Source organism: Nestor notabilis, unplaced genomic scaffold (assembly GCF_000696875.1).
Source record: "Nestor notabilis isolate BGI_N333 unplaced genomic scaffold, ASM69687v1 scaffold423, whole genome shotgun sequence".
Lineage (NCBI taxonomy): Eukaryota > Metazoa > Chordata > Aves > Psittaciformes > Psittacidae > Nestor > Nestor notabilis.
Genome location: NW_009920379.1, coordinates 156,689 through 178,375, shown reverse-complemented (window position 1 = coordinate 178,375; position 21,687 = coordinate 156,689). Strand labels below are relative to the sequence as shown.

Here is a 21,687-nt window from a genome sequence, read left to right as displayed (position 1 = left end):
GAGTATACAGCTCCCAACCTGAAATCTTCCTTATCCTTTTGCATGTTGTAATTAGGGCAAGAGTTGCCTTCTTGCATTATACAGGTAGAATATTAGAAAAATCACTGAGTGATGTGTTTCCTTACCTTAGCCTTAGCCCATTTCAGTGTGTGTACATAGGCTGGTGATTGGACGTGCTATAAGGGGGTAGATTTTTTGCTTTGGAAGCAGAGGGTTTGATCTCATCCCTGGAGAGACAGCACCTCTGCTCAACCGGGGACTCGCTGGCCTCTCTTGGCTCTACTGACTATAAATTCTTATAGGTCACATGCAGACATTTACATCGTAGAAATTCAAATGCTTGACCAGGGAATATTATCCCTACCTGAAACCTGTTTGTGGTACATCATTAGGATGGAAGGTGGCAGTGCTTTTTTTACAATGTTCAAAGTACCCTCTCTTCAAATACTCATAAAGGCTACTTAAGTCTAATGCCCATTGTTGTCATAATAAAAGCAGTTTGACCAACTACTTTCACTATCAGTAATTTTTCTGGATTTTATTCTGTGTAATGCATGGTGGTTCATTCGGCTTCAGCTGTAGTGTTTTATCAAGTTTATTTGGTGGTGAAGTTAACTTTTGGAGTGAACTAAAAACCAGCTCTCAAAACTCGCAGCAAGATTTCAAAAGGCTCATTGACCATAAGCAGAATAATATTGGATAACTAAGATACTCTCAAATGTCATAAGCTACTTATGTGTTAAGGGATTCTGTCTAAATTAGTTCATGAAAAGAAGTAACACATCAGAAATACCATGCTATGATACTTTAAACAGATGATGTGTTCTGGGGTTTAAGCCATTGTATTCTGGTTTGGGAGAACTTTAATTTGCATATACCCTTTTTTTGAGGAAAGAAAGCTCAGTGCTAGTTGTGGTTTTGAGATCATCTTGACCAGTGATGTTCTCTTTCCGTGTTGGTATGCATACGCACCTGCACAGGGGAAATGTAAGGCTCCAGTAACTTAACACAGAGGGCTTGTTTTTCCTGATTTTCTTTCCTAGATATACCAAATGAATTTACATGAACTAAATGAATTAATATATTCAAATTTCTGTTTTGTGTAATTTTGGGTATTTTTTTTTCTTCCTTAATTTTTACAGCTTTCTGTGTCGTTACCAAAAATATATGAGGAAGGAAAAAGTGTGGCATACTTCTTACTATTTATATACCAAGGATTTGGCCTTTATGCCAGATGTGAAAGACTGAAAGCAAGACCCAAAGACGTCTGTTCTCCAGGAGGATTTGACTGCTTGTTTGAGAATAGCTGGCCTAGTTCTTTTACTGGCCAGAGCTAATCTGTAAGGGGAACACTGGAAAAAACATCTTGCCTCATTCACAACCTTTAAAGCAGGAGAGGCTCATTGAACTCAACATGAACTTAATGATACCTTTCCAAGAACCACCAGTTACTATATTTGTCTTTTGTTGTACACAATTGCTATTGCAAGTGCTTCATTATTGTCATAAGACTTGTTTCTGTATCTTGAAAGAGTTACAGAGTAAACTAATTTTCCAGAGATAACCGGCTTAGCCTCACAATGATAAGCGCATCCCTCTATGATAGTTTTCTGTTACTTTGGGATGTAAGGAAGATGTGATTTGAAATGTCATGATTTCAGTGTGTAATCAATATTTCTAAGATCAACTGTATCATACGCTTTTATATTATTCTGTATATAGAAGTCTATGGAGACAGGTAGGATGAAGGCAAAGCATGAATTACCTTTTACTTGACCAAACTTCTCCTTTTTCTTAGATCTGTATTGTATGTAGTACTATAAAAAGTTTGGTCGTTTTGTTTTACTAGGGTTCCTTAATCTTTCACATTTAGGTACATCAAGGCCAGCATTTTGAAACAGGACTGATGCCTGAAGCAAGGCACAGTCTTCAAATTTTGGCCTAAACAAATGTTCATTCTCTTTTGAGATGCCAAATATGAAAAATAACCTGAGATTTCCCTCAATAGATTCTCACATTCAGTCATTTTTCTGGCAGCCAGCCTGCCCTACTATTTCAACTATCAGCCCTGTTGGGACATATTTTTAATGGGGTCAGTCAATTGGTAAGGCAGCTCTCTTGGCGTTTGGAAAGCCGTTCCCTCTGAATAGCAGTCATTAGTTCGTTCGGCAACACTGAGTCACTCTGAGCAATGCTTGCATCCCACAGGACTGACGTCTACGCCAATCCACTGTCTAATGTTATGCGGAACATGTAATAGAATCATAGAATGGTTTGGGTTGGAAGGGGCCTTAAAGATCATCTTGTTCCTACTCCCCTGCCATGGGCAGAGACACCTTCCACTATACCAGGTTGCTCCAAGCCCCGTCCAACCTGGCCTTGAACACTGCCAGGAATGAGGCAGCCACAACTTCCTTGGGCAACCTGTTCCAGTGCCTCACCACCCTCACAGTAAAGAATTTTTTCCTAATATCTGATTAAATATTTTCTTATCTTTGTTTAAAGCCATTCCCCCTTATCCTGTCACTACCTGACCTTGTATAAAATCCCTCTTCAAATTATTTGTAGGCCCCCTTAAGGTATTGAAAGGCTGCTCTTAGGTCTCCCCTGAGCCTTCTCTTTACCAGGCTGAACAAGCCCAACTCTCTCAACACCTAGCAGATCATAAAACAAATAGACAAATTTTAGAAGGTGATACATTCACATACAAAACAAAACCAGAATTTGGCAGCAAAAGCTATTTCCTTTAATCTACAAGTGTATTGGCTTTGTTGTATTCCTTCATACAGCACAGCCACTGTAGTCAGCCTTTGGGCTAATACAGCTGGCTTGGTAAAGTCCAAGTGATGATCTTTCAGTATGATTGCTAACTTACCTTAAATTTAATAAAATTGCAATATCTGTGACAGTAAAAGATAACTGTTTTCCTCTCTTTTTAAAAGGAGGAAAGGGTAAAAAATGGTGACAAACTTTGTTGTTATATTCCAGGATAATAAAGAAATAAAGCTATCAATTATACCTTATACAGGCACTAGATTAGTTAGTAGTTGACTGTAAATTGCCGTCTAAGATGTACAGTCATTGGGTTTGAAGTTAAACAGGATCCTCAGAAATGCTTAGTGCACTTGAAGAATAGGCCCTTGTATGTTGAAGTTGTTACCGTGTAATATGATGAAGTACCTCATCTGTCTGTGAAGACCACCTGGGTTTATATTAACTGTGAGTCATTCTATTAAAATCTTGTAATGGGATTATAAACAGTCTTTTCACAGCACTGTTGTCGTGTTAAATGATGTCCGTGTCAGTAAGTCACTTGGACACCTTGTCATAATCAAGAGGGAATCTTGTCTTTCCTTTTTTCCTAATTCTTTACACAGCAAAATAAATGAACATTTAGCCTGATCTGTTTCTGAAGTGGAACATCAGTAGAGATTTCAGTGCCAAAATTCAAAACTGAAATCTTCTGTTGGACAATAACAAACTGGAGGAATGTACAGATATATGTATCTGTATTGATATTACATTTCTTAGGGTCCAAAATTTTCTTTATGTGTATGTGGTCCTCCTAAAAGGCAGAGCAGCTCAGTGATGAAGGCATGTAATAGGACTAGAAGAGAGGTGATCTCTGTGTCTCCTGTTGAGGGTATCTGACCTGCCGGTTGAAATGTTAAAACTTTTACTGGTCTGACTCAGACTTTACTTTAGATAACCTGAAACCTTTATTTTACAACACAGAAACAGCAGGTAATGTTCCTGCTCTGTTTTTTACCTAGAAGCATGGATCATTTAATGACTAATGATGTGGAAGACCTGGGTTCAGTTTGCACGAGCGGCTGAGGAGATTCAAAACTGTCTCCTGCACTTGCAAGGAGAACTCTATTTTATGAGGCTTTCATGGTTTACGAGGTGAAGTTATGAGGCTGTTCTGAGACGGGATCCTTTTGATGCATCCTTTTCAAACTGGTCTGCTTTACAGGTTTTATGATTTACAGGACAGGAGAGAGAAAGAATATTTTGATTGTAGGCAAATTTTCAAGAGTGTTTTTCTCCGCAGGATTTTTCTCTTAACTGGACGTGTATACCAGACAGGTAGTTCATTACATCTTGGCTCTATGAGAGACAGATGACTTTAGCTTCTAATTCATGCTGTGTACTATTTGCAGTCTACCAACATGCCACATTAGGCACACAGGCCAGAGGTTGTCAACAGCTGTGTTAGAGGAAGGCGCACTCATGCCATCTCACAATTTGCTTACAAAATACCCTTCATTGATTTCATCCAGTCATTATCTAAAATAACATGGAATGAGAACTCAAGACTCCCTTCTCACTGTATCCTCACTGAGGAATAGTAATTATTTTCCTATAAAATGTGAAACAAAGGTCTGTGTGGGATTCTGATCTCCAGCTGCACCTTCCTTGTTTTCAGGAGGAACTTCAGGGCTGTAGAAGAGGACTTCAGTGCTGGAGTCAAGGTGGTGGTGAGGATGCTGCATGGCTTAGCCCAGCACCAGCAGGACAGTCAGTGGGATGTTCTGCTCTGAGAGACCACTTCGTTGCTAGCTAAGTTAGGGGGGGTTCTGTTCAGTGTGATGAGGTTTATTTGGTGGAGACTTTTTTCCTTACAAAGTTAATCTGAAGTGCTTAACATCCTCTAATTAATGAGGGCAGAGGAAACCTTCCTTGTCATCAGAATTTTTCATACCTGCTCATTTTCAGGGATGCTTTAATCTTTCTTTGGAAAACTGTCCTGTGCGCAGTTGGAGATGTGAGTGGTAGGCTCGTTGTTCTTTGCTGATGTGGTGGCTACTGTGAATTTGTTGCTTGGGAAGTACAGACAAGGTGAGCACCTGGCCATGGCCAACATATCTGTGAAGATGAGCAGTATCTAGCAAACTTTCCCCAGTGTAATGGATTGAAAGTCACAGACTAGACAAGCTGTTGAAGGATCATCTTTGTTGTGGAGTTCGAGATTAAAGGTACACAGGAATAGGATAGGGGGAACATTTAGACTTGTTCCAAAGGAGGGCCACAAAAATGATCAGAGGGCTGGAACAACTATCCTATGAAGAAAGACTGTGAGAGAGTTGGGGTTGCTCAACCTGCAGAAGAGAAGGCTCTACACAGAACTTACTGCAGCCTTTCAGCACTTAAACAGGGCTTATGAGAAAGATGGAGAAAGACTTTTTACCAGGGCCTGTAGCGACAGCACAAGGGACAATGGTATAAAACTGAAGGATGGCAGGTTTAGACTGCACATCAGGAAGAAATTTTTTACAATGATGGTGTAAAAGATGTTCCAGAGTCTGGAATAGGTTGCCCCATCCCTGGCAGTGTTGAAGGCCAGGTTGAATGGAGCTTTGAGCAACCTAGCAGGGGGTGTTGGAACTAGGACATCTTTAAGGTCCCTTCTCACCCAGACCATTCTACAATTCTGTGATACATTTATGTCTAGATATGGACAGCAGAGGTGAGCTCAGAATGGAGCAGAAGTGGTGAGTGTAATGACATTCAGAAGGGGGTACCTGAGCTAATCAACACAATTACACTGTGGCTCTGCCTCAGGAAGCAGCACAGAGGTACCATGGCCCATATAGGGCCTGGCTGTTCCTCTGTGTCAGAAGCTGTCTTCTGTATTACTTCAATGCAGAAGTCTTGAATTATTGAAGAAGCTGCACAGCTTTTAGATTTCTCCTGTTAGATTTTCATGGCTGTAACATTCAATTTTGTATATATTAAAGCTAGAGATACTTTCCTTAATTGACTGATAAAAAAAACCCCTAAATCTAAGTGTGAGTTCTCCTATTTAATTTGTAATAAATTAAGAGTTGTCAGTACTAATTAGTGCTGTAAAATATCTTAAACATAAGACCCATGTGTCAATAAGAGTAATACTGTCTATGTCTCAGGAGAACGAGAAACTTGGGTATGTCTACCCAGAGATGTATGTGGTGTGCTTATCTTCATTTGGTCGTGCACTGTAATACTTGTTAGTGGAAAAATGGAGCAATTCAGTTTATACATCTTTTGAAGTTACTTCATGCTACCCTCCTGCAGTAAATTAGCACATCAGTTTTGCATGTAACTCAAGTCTTCCTTTGAGTCAGAGCAGCAAAGCAGCACACGTGCAGGGATCAGCTCTTGCACCTTAAACTACAGAATCATAGATTGGTTTGGGTTGGAAGGGACCTTACAGATCATCTAGTTCCAACCCCCCTGCCACGGCCATGGACACCTTCCACTAGACCAGGTTGCTCAAAGCCCTGTCCAGCCTGGTCTTGAACACTTCCAGGGATGGGGCATCCAAAACCTCCCTGGGTAACTTGTGCCACTGTCTCACCATGCTCATAATGAAGAATTTTTCTTCATGGTGCTCCTTGAACAATAAGGATGGAAATGCTCAGTAGCTTTAGATCCTTCATGTAAGCTTTGGCTGTAGAGTAGGGTGGATCCATGTGTCTGTGTATGCATCTCAAAATTCCACAATGAATTCTCAGAGTTGAGGGATACAGTTAAGTGCCTTTTTTCTTTGACTGTAATAATAATTCTGACTCAAAGATGGGGAGTGATTTCAATGTTGTGGCAAAACAACAGCTCCATAGCTCGTACCTGTTATATCTAACATGTGTCTGTGTGTCAGTGCTCACCCTAACATCGCTGTTGTGATGTTACACAACATCACACAGCAGGCAGTTTCTTTATTTCTGTATTAAAAATGAAATAAAGAATTGCAGAGCCTTTCTAGCAGCACGAAGTGAAGCAAATAATGAACTTTCTTCTGGCTCCCCTGTGCTTGCAGGAGGTGCTTGTGTGCCTCTTTTGCTGGGGTTTGCGTAGGCAATGACTTGCATGTCTGCCAGAATTGTCTGTCACCTTGTGTCCTCGGAGGTGTGCTGCTGTACCCCTGCCACTGCCAGCATCTCCCCATGAGGGTGACAGAGCCTGTCCCCCAGCTCCCTGCTGTCTTCTGAACTCCAGGAGGTCTCAGATGGTACCATGTGCCTGAGCATCCGAACTGAACCCAAATCATTTGGCTTGGTGAAACAGCTGAGGGTAAACTCCGTACAAAATGTGGTTTTGTTAACAAAGGAAAGGGATGGGGAGGAGGCAGGGAAGGGGGATTTAGGTCAACCAAAAACTTTTGGGAATTGATTTAAAATTCACTAGGTTATTATAATCAGTAAAGAAATAACAGATCAGGAAATAACTGATGTGTGTTCTTTAACTGCCTAAATATTTAATGTGTCAATATGCAATTTTAGGCACTATCTTATATTTCCAAGTTGCTATAAGCTTAAGAAATGAAAAGTTACTGAGCTGCTGTTGCAGACACCTTCTTTGAAAATTGATGTTTCTTCTGTTTAAAAACAATTAGCCCTCTGGAGTAAACTTAGAGTGATGTCATCCATAACTAATAATACGATGATCATACTAGTTTTGTGTTACTCTGTTCTGAGAAAAAAAAGTAAAAAGTAAATACCCAGTTTATTCTGCTCTGTAATAAAAATCACTGTGATATTGTTAGCTATTAAAAACCCAATCATTTTAAGTTTATTATTCAGCTGTTGAGATATGTATTTTAACTTTTAAAGGTATAAAGAAATAGAGTAGGAGTATGTACAATTGTCTCGGATTTCAGGTGTGATAGTTTCAGATAATGAGAGTCGTTATAGACACACACTGTGGGCTTTAGAGCAGGAAAATTAATGTGACTAATGATAGACCTTGTTCTAGGCTATTTATATTCAGTACCTTTAAAATAAGAAAGAATAAAATAACATAAATAGGGCTTCATAGTTAGAATGCATTTATTTTTTTGTTAGTATAAGGTTTCAGCTCTAATACTGTAACTCTAAACTTTTATATTGTAGTACTAGAAAAACTCTTGAGATTCTCCCCCTACATTTTCCCTTCTGTAAAGTGGAAGTAGTCTGTATTATCCCCAGCTAAAGGAGGTTTCTGAAGACTAATCAGTCTGCAATAACCAGGAAGTGGTTCTTGTTGTCATAGGGTAAGAATGGAAACAAGGAAGCCTTCACAGTCAGCTTCAGAGTATTGGTATTAAATGGTCTGTACCTGTGTGTCTGCTTATGCATGGTGTCAATAGGTTGTCCATCTCATAATCCATATCCTATCTTATTTAGCCTTTAACTGTAAATTTTATAACATACATACGAAGACTCAGAAACGATGCACAGAGAGGGTTAGGTTTTTATTCTCGGTCTTTTCTTCTGTAACAGTAAGTACGCTGACATACCAGGTCAAGGAGTTTAATCAAAATCCATTCCAGAGGCATTAAAAACTAATTTTCCAAATATACATAGTCATAGTTTGTATAGGAGCACGCTCACTTTTGGGGGAAAAAGTCAGAAATAGACATCCCAATTCTCTGTTCCCAAAAGCCACATCAAAAGAACATTGGTAAGCCTGAACAATGAAGCAGTCTGCCTTTGGGCAGCGTTAGGAGGAGGGCTGTCTGTGCTAACTTTAATCAGACCTTCTAGCGGGCAGTTACTGCAATACACACTTTGTGTCTTCATATTTTGTGGATGGGTGTTGCAGAGGGACGGGATGTTCCACCAGCAGGTTTCAGGGATATCTGCTGACAGCAGGGGAATGGTGAACCACAGGGCTTTGGGTCCTGTGCCAGGCACTGGCAGGGCATTTTGCTTTACTTGGCACAAACCCTTTTCACTGGGGTATGGTCACTCCAGGCTTGACCTGTGTTATCTTCTCTGGTCTGGGACACTCTTCCTTACATGCAGCCAAGGGCCACCGCCTTCTCAGCTGATCCCGTCACCCAGGGAGATGAGCGCTGTTTACTTCCCACCTCATCTTCATCTCATAGTCTTCCCAGTTACATCTGAGGTGACATTAGTTGACCTAATGGCTTCCTTAGGATTTAAAATGCCTGAATTCCTTAATTCGCAGACTCTACTTGTGTAACCCTTTGAAACCCTGGTCTCTTTGCTGGTCGTATCGCAGCCTTCCCAGCCAGGACTCACTATCAAATTCCTCTCTCAGACAGTGCCAGACCTAATCTTTGTCTGCCTCTGTAGGACCTCTTTTCCCACCAATGTTTTCCTTCTCCTCCTAGATTTGACTCTTTTTTCCTTATTCAAGGTCAGCTGATGTCCTCTTAGGCACTGTCCAGTCCCAGAGAAAGAGCAGCAGTGGGAAGCAGGAGTTCAAGGGGGTGAGAGGCAAACTCACTGCACCCAGTTTAATGAGCCTGGGGTAGAACCACCCCCACCCAGAGGATGAGAGGTTTTGGCTGTACAAATTCAAGCCATGGACCCTAAGAACCAGCTAACTGTACTGGGCATGTTTGTTTTACTGGGACTATCAAGCAGTAATAGGGTGGTCCTGGTTGTCTGTTTGAGAACAGACACTGGAAAGTGCTAGTTTCAGTAGAAGCTTACTTGAACTTCTTCTTAAACTTCTTCTCTCTGAAACGAATCTTATTTTTTTTTCCCTCCAAACCACTGAATGGCTTAATTTCAGTCAGATCTAGCTGTAGTTAGTTCTACTTGATGTGTTTATTTTAGTAAAGTGTGTCAAAACTGAGATACAATCTCAGTTAAGAGGTCAGAAGAACAAAATGAACTTAAAGTTCAGCCTTAAGGACAGTAAACAGAAGGAGGTTCATTTGAGGAAATGAATCCTTCTAGTGGAAATTAAGATGAACAAAGACAAGCGGAGAGAGACAGAGAGAAACTCAGTTGTAGTGTATGGATAATATATTGGGTGTAAATTTCAGGCATGGCACCACCTCCACCACTCCTGATGTATTTATCAGATAGTCGTAGAATCATTGAAGTAGTTCGTGGGTATCTTTGTATCTCAGAGGACATGTGGGCAAGACTGAGACAGAGTTACGAGGAATAACTAAAAGGATTAACCACCTAGTCTTTAAAGCTATTTTTACATCATACGTATTTAGTGGGTGCAGAGTCCTCTTGCAGCCTCTGGCACTGCTTGTCCAAGGAGGAATGATGTGGAAGTACAAGACCAGATTGTTAGTGCTGGGCTCTGAGGCTGGTGGAGACATGGCTGAGTTTTGCCTAGAGCTGGGCAACAGCTTGCAGGTAGTTAAAGGGTATAAATAACAGTTTTGTGCATTATTTGCCATAGTCCTTTTTTGCTAATACATTTATAAATATTTTGTGATGAAGTGCAGAATAGAAAAGCATTTAGCAAATCTTTGCATCAAAATTTTGACTTCTGGATCTTTAGCAAATTGTTGGCTGCAGATTATTCTTCAGGCTTTACTTGTTTTTCAGTCCAGGTTGGTTTGCATGGAAACATTGAATATTTCCGTGTTAGGTATAAATAAATCTTAGAATATAATTTGAGCATTTTCACCTAGAAATGTCAAAGCTGCTGAGGTCTTTTTTTCAAAAAATGACTTTCACTAAGCCTTGCTAATTTGGTAGGTATTTGGGAAAAGTTCCTGTTTTATTTCACGTCAGGCTAAGTAATAAGTCTAGATTGACAAACCAACATCCCAATGTATGTCTGGTACAATTTTCTTTATTATTTTCCAATGTAAACATCAAGGATTCAATTTATTCACTCAAGTTTTTGCATAAATTAAATGGAAAAATTCTGATTTACAATTGAACTAAAGAAAATACAGGACTTTGTGAAATCAAAATTGGGAAGAATTACCCCCAGAAACATGGGGAAAAATTTATGAAAAGAACTGCTAAGTAAATGAGTGAAATTCTTGTCTGAGATTTTATAAAGTAACTTTTCTTCAAATCCCCAAAAGTAATTCTCCATTGGAGGCAATGGGATATTTTTTCATGGTATTTTATCTCCCCTTTAACAATTATTTAGGGATCTGCCATTTGTTCAGAAGTTACTCTCAAATCTAAAATGGATTTTTACAAGGAATACAAATACACTATCAATATTTAGAATCATAGAATCATAGAATGGTTTGGATTGGAAAGGACCTTAAGATCATCTAGTTCCAACCCCCCTGCCATGAGCAGGGACACCACACACTAAACTATGTCGCCCAAGGCTCTGTCCAACCTGGCCTTTAACACCGCCAGGTTTGGAGCATTCACAACTTGCTTGGGCAACCCATTCCAGTGCCTCACCACCCTCACTGGAAAGAACTTCTTCCTTAAACTCAATCAGTAATAACTTGTCCTGTGCCATTGGAGAAACCCTTTGGTAAACCTGTCAGAGAGTTAAATGCCAGGTAACCTGAATGCTTGCTCTGTCTCTGCAAATGCATTGTTTAAAAATAAGTAATTTCACACTAGATGTATTTGCGTTCATTGTTAAACATGTTTAAAAATTAATGCTGTTTGCATTGGGATCTCCATTCATTTTGAAGCACATTTCCCCAGTCCCAGTTTGAGCTGTTGCTAAAGGTTGCAGCACATAGCACATTTTTATTGTTGAAATGGTTGTGGAATAACCCTGTACTGTGACTGTTCAGGAAAAGTTAAAAAGTGATTTTTACAGCCCTGAAGCTTGAATTTTGCTTGCTTATTTATGAATGGTTGGTTTGAATTTGCTCTCCCCAGTACTTAGTTAATTCTCTTTTATTTTGGGGCATCTTTTGTAGCATCTACACATTTAGAGACACTTCTAACAAAGGCCACCTCCACCTCGTAGCATGTTTCTTTTGCCTCTTCAGACTCACAAAGATAATAGGAATTTTAGTTTTAGGCCTTGAGGGTTGGAAACAACCACTGTGAAATCAAACATCCAAGTGCTGCACAGAAATAATGATATATTAAATGACTTGCAAGTATTTTAAAGTGATTATCTCTCTGTCTCTCCTGTTGAATCAATTCCAATTTGTTTAAATGCATTTCCATTGAACCTCTTTTTGTTTGAATAATTCCTGGACTCTGCCCTCTCTCTGTCTTTCTTGGTGCCAACTGGTGCTTTTTAGAAAAGCTTCTATGGGAGGAGTTGTAACAGTGTCTGACTCAGCCTTACTTGGGAGTACCATCTCTTGGGGATCTCTTTTCTTCCTTGGAACACAAATTTAACCTTGACCCTGAACAGCCATTATTTGAAAACTGATAATAAGCCACTTTTTAATTTATGCTTCCAGAAAAGAAGCAGGGAGATCCAGCTGCCTTGCATTCTGTTCTTTTTCAGTGTGACCTCTTGTGTTTGCCCAGCGCATCCGAGCTGAGCAGCTCTGTCAGCCTGGGAAAGTCTGCAGCAGCAGCCTTGAGCAAAAAGGCACGAATTCCTGTTCACTTGCTGCTTTTGCATCTGGAAATGAAATTTTAAGTATTTTGCTCACTTTTAGGCTTTCAACTGTCTGTATGTTCGCCCTTCTGATTTTCTACAGCTTCTGTCACCACTGTACTGATGCACCCTTCATGTACAGATTTGTTGAGTCTTGAATGTTTTTTTCAGGGGGAGCAGTGTTTCAAATAGAGGTTGTTTAGTTCAAGTCTTTGCAGGCTGTATTTCTTCCTCCTTTTCTTAGAGTATTTTGTTACTTTGGTTGAAGTGGAGATTTTCCGGCGGAAGCACGTGAGCCTTGTGAATGGAATTTCTCATGATGGAAAGGTGTTTTCAAAAAATCTCATCTGTAATTTTGAGGAGAGTCCACTCCTAGATTAGCAAGATAACCCAAAAAAGACTCTGAGCAAAGTGCTGACTACTTAAGCCGTAACTTCCGGGGCTCTTTGAAGTGCCTGGGCTGCTGCTTACCCAAGCTGTCCCTGTGCCAACCTTTTGTACTCTGCAAGTGCCTAGCTGGGGCATGACAGGACGAAATACATGTGGGCAGATAGGCTTCATGGCGAGCACCAACAGAACTGCAGTTTCGGGGATATGAGCTTTCTATTTCTGCTCTTACCTACAGGAAATACTAGGAAAATATTCCATTTTAATTTTAAAAGACAAACTCTATACCAAATATAAACATATCTAAACCCAATCTACCTGCACATCTCATGGCATTAGAGTTGTAAGCACATCTGTTTGCTATGCAGAAGCAAAATTACTTCTGCTAGAGCAAGCACTTTTTGTCATTTCGAACCTAGCTTGTGTTTCTTTTACTGTGAAGTGTTAGCAAATCTGTAACCTGCAGAATATTCCCAGTTATTTAAATCTCACCCTCCAAGCGTGATGATCAGAGCTGAAAGCTGCTCTAGGTGGACAGAGTTCTGCACTGCCTGCTCAGAAGAATTCACTCCTGCATCACTGAGCCTTGGCGTTTTGGTACAGCTGTGGCAATGACATGGTTAAAATTATGGGTAGCTTTTCAGGAGGAGTATGATTTTTTCTCATTTCAGTATCCTGAGATGTTAAAAGCTCTGAAAAAACAAAATCATCCTGCCTGAAATTTCTCCTGCCAGAACAGAATGAGGTGGGGCTGCATGATGACGACCAGGAGGGCTTGTGTGATTTGCCTGGGAGTTAAAACATTTAGCAATTTATTTTTTAACTTCCTGTCCTCAAAGCCAGCTTATTTTATAAATGCTAAATTTAGTCTGTTCAGTTTCCGTCATCAAGGACAGCTTTTTTGGTATGCTTTCTTACAAATTGTTTGACCTTGGGAGATTGCTGCCAGAAAGGAAGAACACTTCAGAAGCTGACAACTGATTGTTGGAGGTTTGTAAACTCTGTTGTGTGGGAGCAATAAAACTCCACAAAGACATAAAGACTCACTGAAGCTTAGTATCCTGTGAAGTCGATGAGCTGCAAGGCATTGAGATGAGTTGCTGAAAACAAAATGATCTTTGCTTTTTCACTGGTTTTAACCTCAGCTGTGTGGAAACAATGAGCACTTCATGGTTTGGTTATGGATGGGGGACAATACTGGTAAGCAGGGAAGATTGCCACGAGTAGAGTAAGAAAGTGGAAAGGGGCTGCTGCAAAATTCCCTCCTGAGTAAGTTAAGAGGTGTTAAGAGGTGTTCAGGGGGGTGGAAAGAAGATGAAGTAGAACTGTGCAGTAAAGGATGGCCGTACAGTAGGTAAGAAGTTACCAGCCATAATTTCACCGTGCTTCGCTCAGGGTCATGTGGCTGGTTTTGTGGCTGACTGACTGTTTTTCCATAATGATTGGGGAAAAGGGCAGCAAGGAATGCTTTTTTACACAGCCAAGAAAAGCTTTGTGAATAGGGAAATCACGTGTTATGTTCCTGGTGGTGTTTATTAATGGTAAGCTAATGAAACGGAGCACTGCAGAGAATACTGGTGTACAGCTTTAAAGGGCAGGCGCAAAAAAAATGAGCCAAGAGCACGGACTGATAGAGGCTGCAGGTTTATTAAAAAGCCTTTTCTAGCAAGGAGCTATCCTAACTTTCCTTCCAGTTACATTTCAGCCTGGATTTGAGAGGATGGTGAAGAGCATAAGGATGTGATGGAACACAGGGAGGCAAGGCTGAGACTGTCACTTTCCTTTGTACCAGCTGCAGGAGCAATACAGATGCTTCTGCATCCTGAGGTGAGGGAGGCCACATGGAGCTATACCCTCTCATGTTGTATTTCCATGGTCTGGGCTGGCTTCCAAGGAAGCCCTCTGGGTTACAGGGACCTCAGGCTGAACCCTTTCTAACCCACCAAATGCTCTGAAAGCTGCCAGACTCTCAACAACAGAGTTTAGACCCCTAAAACCAAAACGAAATTTGCAAAAACAACACAGATACTTTTGGGAGCTAGACCAGAAAACCAGTGATGCCCAAACTAGCAATCAGCTGATCCCACACCATCATAAGAAGCCCAGTCCACTAGATGAGGGTGGGAAGGCAGGAATAGAGAGACAGGAATTAAAAAAAACAGCCAACCATTTGTCTTTTATCCAGTTGACTTTGTGAGCTGACAGAATGGCTGGAGGTATATCTCTGAATGTCCCAACCATAGTGAGCTTCTCAATTAGAGAATTGGTGGTTCCATTAAATAAAACTGACATCAACACTCATCGTCTAGGGAACTGAACAGTTAATTGTCAGTTAATAGTGTTCTGAGGAGATTCTAAGAAATAGTGTGCTGAGAACTGAGCCCTCCCTTTTGGCTTCATTACTACTCTTCATCTCATACTTTCTGATTCTGATGTAGTCATTGGCGTTGGGAAAGGTTCGCTTATGCTGTCCATTTTCAGGAAATAATGATAATTTAATGTTCAAAGTTTTGATTCAGATAATAGAGCTTTGGCAGTTGAAATAAAACCTGAGATCGTGGAGAAACATCCATACTGCTTGTAGGTCACTGTAAGGGAGCGTGAGTTGTTGGGGCTGATCTTTTTGTTCACCACCACCAGCACAAAATATAGCACTCGTTTACAATTTGTATCTGAAGTACGGGATGTACAAGCCTGTTTTGATAAGGATCCTGCTGTCTTTTTTAATGTTGACTGACATCAGTCACAGCCTGAATTTACTAAAGAAAAGGGCATTCTTAGTCTTAAGAGTTTTGTCAGGGAAAGGAGGTCATTGAAGGATATAACCAGTTTTCATCCTGTTTGGAGAAATTTATGAGGGATTTGTAAAGGTTTCGAGTTTAGTTTCACTGCTGAAGACTGAAATAATACTATCAACGGTAGTACTGTAGTACATAGAGACTGCATGGCCTCTCCAGCACCTCTGGACATGAACAGGATACCTACCAACACGTAGATGCAGTGTAAGAAATGTACAGTGTAAATCAGATGCAGTAGAGCTATTAAAAGAGAAAGTGATTTGTAAGATTGAGTGTAGTTACATTGTACTTATTTCTCCTTTTTATTTTTTTATTCCCAAAAGACTAGGTGTAATTACTATAGTAAAACAAAAGCCTGTTCTTAGCACAGTGAGGAAAAATCTATAGGTCATCACCTGTGTTTTGTCTTGAAGACAATTGACTCTATCCATGGAACAAGTAATTTGCATGGCGTCAGCTACATGAGGATTTGGTGTTCTTCCTTACCCTTCCTGTAAGGGACCTGGTGCTGCTTGCTGCAAAGGCAGGTGTGGGACTTTGGGGCAGACTGTGCTCCGTTTGGTGATGGACTGCTTTCAAGGTCCATGTGGGCCCCTTGTGTCAAGTCTCAGAAGTATCCTGGAAGTCAGAAGAGTCCTGGGAGCAGTCTGATGTGCTTGTGCTGGGTACATCAAGTCTCTGGTGCACTTGTGGGTGCTTTGAAGAGCAACGGAGGGCAGCAACAGCAGGGTACTCCATCCTTCAGTGCACAGAGTAACAAGCTGTGTTGCTGTGGTAGGCGGCATTGGGTCAACCTGAAATCTGCCTCTGGCATCCAGGGGAAGCCTGGAAGTATGTCAACATGTGGGATTTCCTCCATGGCACATTATCTGCCCTCTGGATGGAGCTGGCAGTTCGTACTACTAGGTAACCCTTGCCCAGCCGTTTGCACAAGGGCATCCCTCATCTCCCTTGTACGAGAGTTGATCCTGTTTATCCCCCTTCTCTCAGACATTTAAGGTAGAAGATGTTGCCTTTGGCCTTAACGAAGATTTGGGTGTAGCCTGTGCAGGGTGTCCCCCTCTGCCTTGTCTGCACTGTGCCGCCAGTCTGTTCAGTTCAGCAGAACCAGTCTGTTTGCCAATTGCATGTACAAGACTTATCAAAATTTGACAAATTACCTACTTGTGCCATGTATGTTTATGGTTTTGTCTTTGTCGTGGCACATACAGTATCCCTAATGCAGAATCTCATTACTGACAATAGCCTGGGTAAGGTGTTTTCAGAGGAAGTAACCAGCAATCATCACTGGGCAATTACAGGTGGTTTTGCCTTCTTCAGGAAGAGGTTTTCGTAACCTTGTCACTTGTAGCTGGTTATGCACTTTAAAAACCTGTTCTTCACTCTGTGTTCTTCTTTAGCAGGAGAAATTCCCATTGTCTTTATAAAGGGTTTTTTTGCTTTTGTTATTTGTATTACAGCAGAACAGCAGGGTCCAGGGACCGGATGAATTGGGGTCCCTTTGTTGTAAGTTGATTTGTGTATGAATAGAGGAAGAGACTCGCTGTACCAGAGATGTTCTTGCTTTCAAATGGAGGAAAATGCCAGCTCTGGGAGCCAGTCTAAATCAGCTGAATAGATGGGATCTAGTAGAATATCTCATCTTTCAGTATGCCAGGGATACTACGCACTTGGGCTGTTATTATTAGTATTTTTAATATTAGTGTTTCTCTTTTCCTTTTGCAATAGAATTCCATTCCGTGATGAAATCTGGCTCTGACTCAAATCCAGGAGGGTTCTCCATGAAAATATTTAACATAGTTGATTATAAAAATCCCAAAGTGAATTCATAACTTGCTTGACTGTTAACTTTTTTAGGATAGACAAACTAAAATATTTGTGGTTTAAATATTTCTGACTTAATAAGCAATTGAGAGAATGCATTTAGAGCTGCTTAGGTACCATAAAAAGATTGCTTGTTAGATCTGTATGTGGAATAATTGCTTTGGGTCAAGTGAGATTTGAAGTAGGTTGGCAAATGTTTTTTATTGAGGTTGGTTTTCCATACTACAACACGTAACAGTGTGGTAGAGGAGCTCTGCTACAGTGCAGTGCCATGGAGGTACTTAGCTGAGGAGCTGAGAGCTGGGCTATGTCTTTCTACCAGGTTATCGATGGTCATTCTGTTCCTTGCTCTGCCTATTGAAAATTAATTGAAAAACATTTTTAAAGAGTGGTTATGAATGATGTACTGTCAGAAAGGGAAGATAAATCAAATGAGCTTCTCGAGGGATCTATCTTTATTTATAAATTGTTAACCTCTTTGATGATGGAAATAAGGAATAAAACTATAAAAAGAGCATATGGCACCACCAGTCTAGAATAAATTTAGGTGAACTAGCTTTGAAAGAGTTGGTGTAAAGCATAGAATTATTTTGTGAAGTCAGAAAAATTGTTCTTAATTAAAATGGGAAAAATAAAAGAATGTTGTAACAAAAGAAAGTTGTAACAAAAATCTAATGTGCTAATTCAGAATAATGAATTGCTGTAGCCACTGCTGCCTGTAACAGGGCAACCATACAAACGTGGGGCTCTGTACTGACCTGTAAGTTCATTATCAGTAAGTACACAGAATGCAAAAAGTCAAACACTGAACTGAAGGACTGTGTTTAGTGTAAGGCACTGCCTTCTGGGAAGTGGTGTGGAAAAAGTGCAGAGGTCACTGTAAAGAGCAAATGAGAGTCCTAAGGCTTGTTTTTTTAAAGCTGACTTATGACAGAAAGAAGCAAGGTCTGCCTAGTCTAGAAGAAGGTAGACAAGTAGGGAGAAATTACAGTCCTTGAGCACTCAGAAAATTGTTTGAAAAATGGGTATGACCAGTTTTTCTTCATGTCTGTTGGAGATAACACCAGAGAGTAATGCTGTAGCTTGAAGATAGATGTTGGGAAGAAATGTCCTGTCAATATAAACACTGGTTATCTGTGGAGATACAAAAGTTTTTGTCACTGATGACTTTGTGTAATGCAAAGAAACAGGATGATTTTGTAGTTGTGAATCTTGCCACCTCTGAGAAATGGGAGTAGAACTTTTTTAATATTCTGTTCAGACTGAACATGTCTGTGATTTTTAGCATGATTTAAAAAATTGTCCTTTAGAACTCTGAGCTTCAAAACAAAAGGAGACAAATCCTGTGGCTTTCATGACTGAGACGTGTGATGCGCCTTAGCAATTGGGTGTGTAAGTTGTCTTTAGCCACATGCGTAATTATGTCCCTTTGTCCTTCCTCAACAGTCTCCAAACGTCCACAACTATCCAGATATGGAAGCTGTACCCTTGTTACTAAACAACATGAAGGCAGACCCCACGGAGGATTCATTATCTACAGACCATTTCCAAACACAGACTGAACCAGTGGACTTGTCAATAAACAAAGCCAGGTCGTCCCCTACAGCAGCTTCATCTTCACCAGTTTCCATGACAGCATCAGCCTCCTCCCCTTCTTCCACTTCTACTTCGTCTTCTTCTTCTTCTAGTCGACCAGCTTCATCACCCACAGTAATAACATCGGTATCCTCAGCAGCGTCTGTACCGTCAGTATTAACTCCAGGTCCTCTTGTGGCCTCAGCATCTGGTGTTGGAGGCCAGCAGTTTTTGCACATTATCCATCCAGTACCACCTTCCAGCCCCATGAACTTGCAGTCCAACAAAATGAGTCATGTGCACCGTATCCCCGTGGTGGTACAGTCGGTACCTGTTGTCTATACAGCTGTGAGATCACCTGGGAATATGAACAACACTATAGTAGTACCACTGTTAGAGGATGGGAGAAGCCACGTCAAAGGTAAGGTGGAACCAGTTTTGTGCACCTGTGGCATCCTTAAAACTGCTCTTGTATGAGGAAATTATAGCAATTTTATACAGCTGTTGGTTTCCAAACTTACTGTGGTGTTTGCTGAGAAGTCATATAACTTACGCTATCAAGAGGAACCTTTCAAAGTCTTATCCCAGATGGTCTTTAAAATAAGTAAATATTTTTTTGAAGATGGAGGTCAGCAGTGGTGTTAGATGCTCAGACAACTCATGGCAAGTTTTGTCCTGGGAGGAATAAGTCCTCCCCAGAAGCTGAAGAAATAGGACAACCGAATAGTGACAATATGTAAAACATCATAGATGAACATGGAAAACTCACCAGGTTATACTGAATTGGCGAGGGAAGGAGATTCTTTGCCCACAAAATTTGCATGTTTCCGTGCACAGAGAAGGCAATCACTGGGCTGTAGGAACTTGTGAAAGAGAGGCATTTGGACCAAAGAGCAGTAGCAGATGCAGAGAGATAGATTTTATTAAGCTCAAGGAGTGGCAGTGCAGTATTTTGAATTAGTTTTCTTCTTCCAGATTAAACAGCAAAGGGAAGGAAGCCACACGGAGTGTGTATGTTGGGAATGACTTTTGCAGACACAGGACCTGAGAGGCACATGGAGGTGTGAAGGGAGGAAGAAAGCACATGCCAAAAGAACAGATACACTTGGAAAGGTGTCCAAAATACACAGAAAAGTGAGCTGGAGAGCAACAAAAATGAGCACATTACAGTTACTGAGGGAGCAATAATCTGTTAGAGATGGTGACATGATGGGTGGAGGAAGTAAAGAGAAAGCATACATGCCCAGATACTTTGAAAAAGCATAGCTTTATAAAGAAGGCATTAGTGACCGAGATGGGAACATGAGGAGAGAAACAAGAGACTCATTTCAGGGTTCATTGCATGTGAATGAATAAAATATGGCTAATTCTTCCCTGAAACAAGGTGTTGCATGAAGCAGAAAGGGAGGGTACTGATACATAGCCTTACTTCAGGGCTTATGGGACTACAGGGCATTTAGTAATACATCTTATAACATCTCTTGTGTACCTAACCGCATAACGAATGGGTCTCTACAACTAAAAGACGTTTTTTCTTCAACTCTCATGTCTGTTTTTGGTATACTGGTGACTGTGTATTATTGTACAGGACTACAGTGATGGGTCTTTCTGATGTTTAGTAGCATCCTTTTGTTCATAGCTTGTTGGTTCTCCTCCCGCTACCTCAGTATATGAGTGTGGACTGTGCCCTCTCAACAGGGTTGGACATAGGAAATGAGCTCATGGCCGATTGGGGTTTTGGTTTAAGCCTCAAAATCGTGGTTAAGAGGTTTTATTGTACTTCATACAGTGGCGTAATTTTAGGACATTGTGCCATTGTGTCAATAAATGATGAATGAAAGCAGAACTTTTCACCATGTTGTTTGGGAAAAAAAGAAAAGGGAAAGTTTTAGTATGTATTTTGATTTTGGAGCTTTGAGCCGCACCTGACCTTAAACTCATCCAGAATTTTTCTGATTTGTTTGTTTTCATTTCAGAGGTGCTGGTTGGCTATGATAGTAGTCTCCTCTATAGGAAGCACCTCCTGATCTTGTAAAACTGGAACTTTGCTACCCCAGTTTTGTCAACAAAATTCCACAATTTAATGTGCCACAGAGATTTCAGCCCACAAGCTCCGGGCCTCCTAACCTGACAATATCGCCTTTGTGCTGTTGTTGGCAGAGATCACTAACCAGCCCTGCCGCACCTGGTAATGTACAGCTAAAGAAAAAGAAGGGATTAAGCGTTCTTTCATTTTGTTTTTCTCATCAGTTTTACCCATTTTGCTATCACTAATTATTTTGATATAAATGTTCAGGTTAATTTGAATAAATACAGTAGAAGAATAACAGGCAACAATCCTCTAGGTAGTCATCTTTTGTCAGCTTTTGCTGGAGTGTTCTTCTTTCTTTATATGTAAAACAATATAAATAATAAATTGCAATGACATTACACGAATTAACGGATTAAATAAATTTCAGATGTGTAGAGATGCTAACAGGATGCTGCTGTCAAGTTGAATTGGTTGCTAAGCCTCTACCAGCTGAAGGAGAAGTGCAGTTTTGGAATCATCTAGAGTAGCAACTTTCAAGTTCTACATGAGTGGTGATCATTTTCAGAAACAAAAAAATACGCACGCTGAAACAAAATTGATCCACAGATAGTATCAGCAGCATTTGTTGCATAATCCCTGTGTTGCTGCTGTTTTGGTGCTAAACCAGAGAACATGTTGATGATCCAGGGGTATGGTTGGGAAGTACTTAAAGTTATATTCTACATTAGCCTGTATCTTTCAGTCAGATGAGATTTAGGCATTTCCCTGAACAAAGATACTTCCAATGATAAGGTTAATGAAAATTATATCAGACTTAAGGTCAGACCTCTTCTGTTTTTCTAG

General features: G+C 40.5%; 1 protein-coding gene across 1 annotated transcript in view; it reads left to right on the top strand.

Annotated features, from left to right (window-relative positions):
• KLF12 (Kruppel-like factor 12) overlaps window positions 1–21,687 on the top strand; it is a 167,195-nt gene that overhangs the window by 62,110 nt on the left and 83,398 nt on the right. The window contains exon 3 of the mRNA XM_010010637.1: window positions 18,684–19,233. Within this exon, the coding sequence (XP_010008939.1) occupies window positions 18,684–19,233 (550 nt within the window). The remainder of the gene's footprint in view (window positions 1–18,683; window positions 19,234–21,687) is intronic.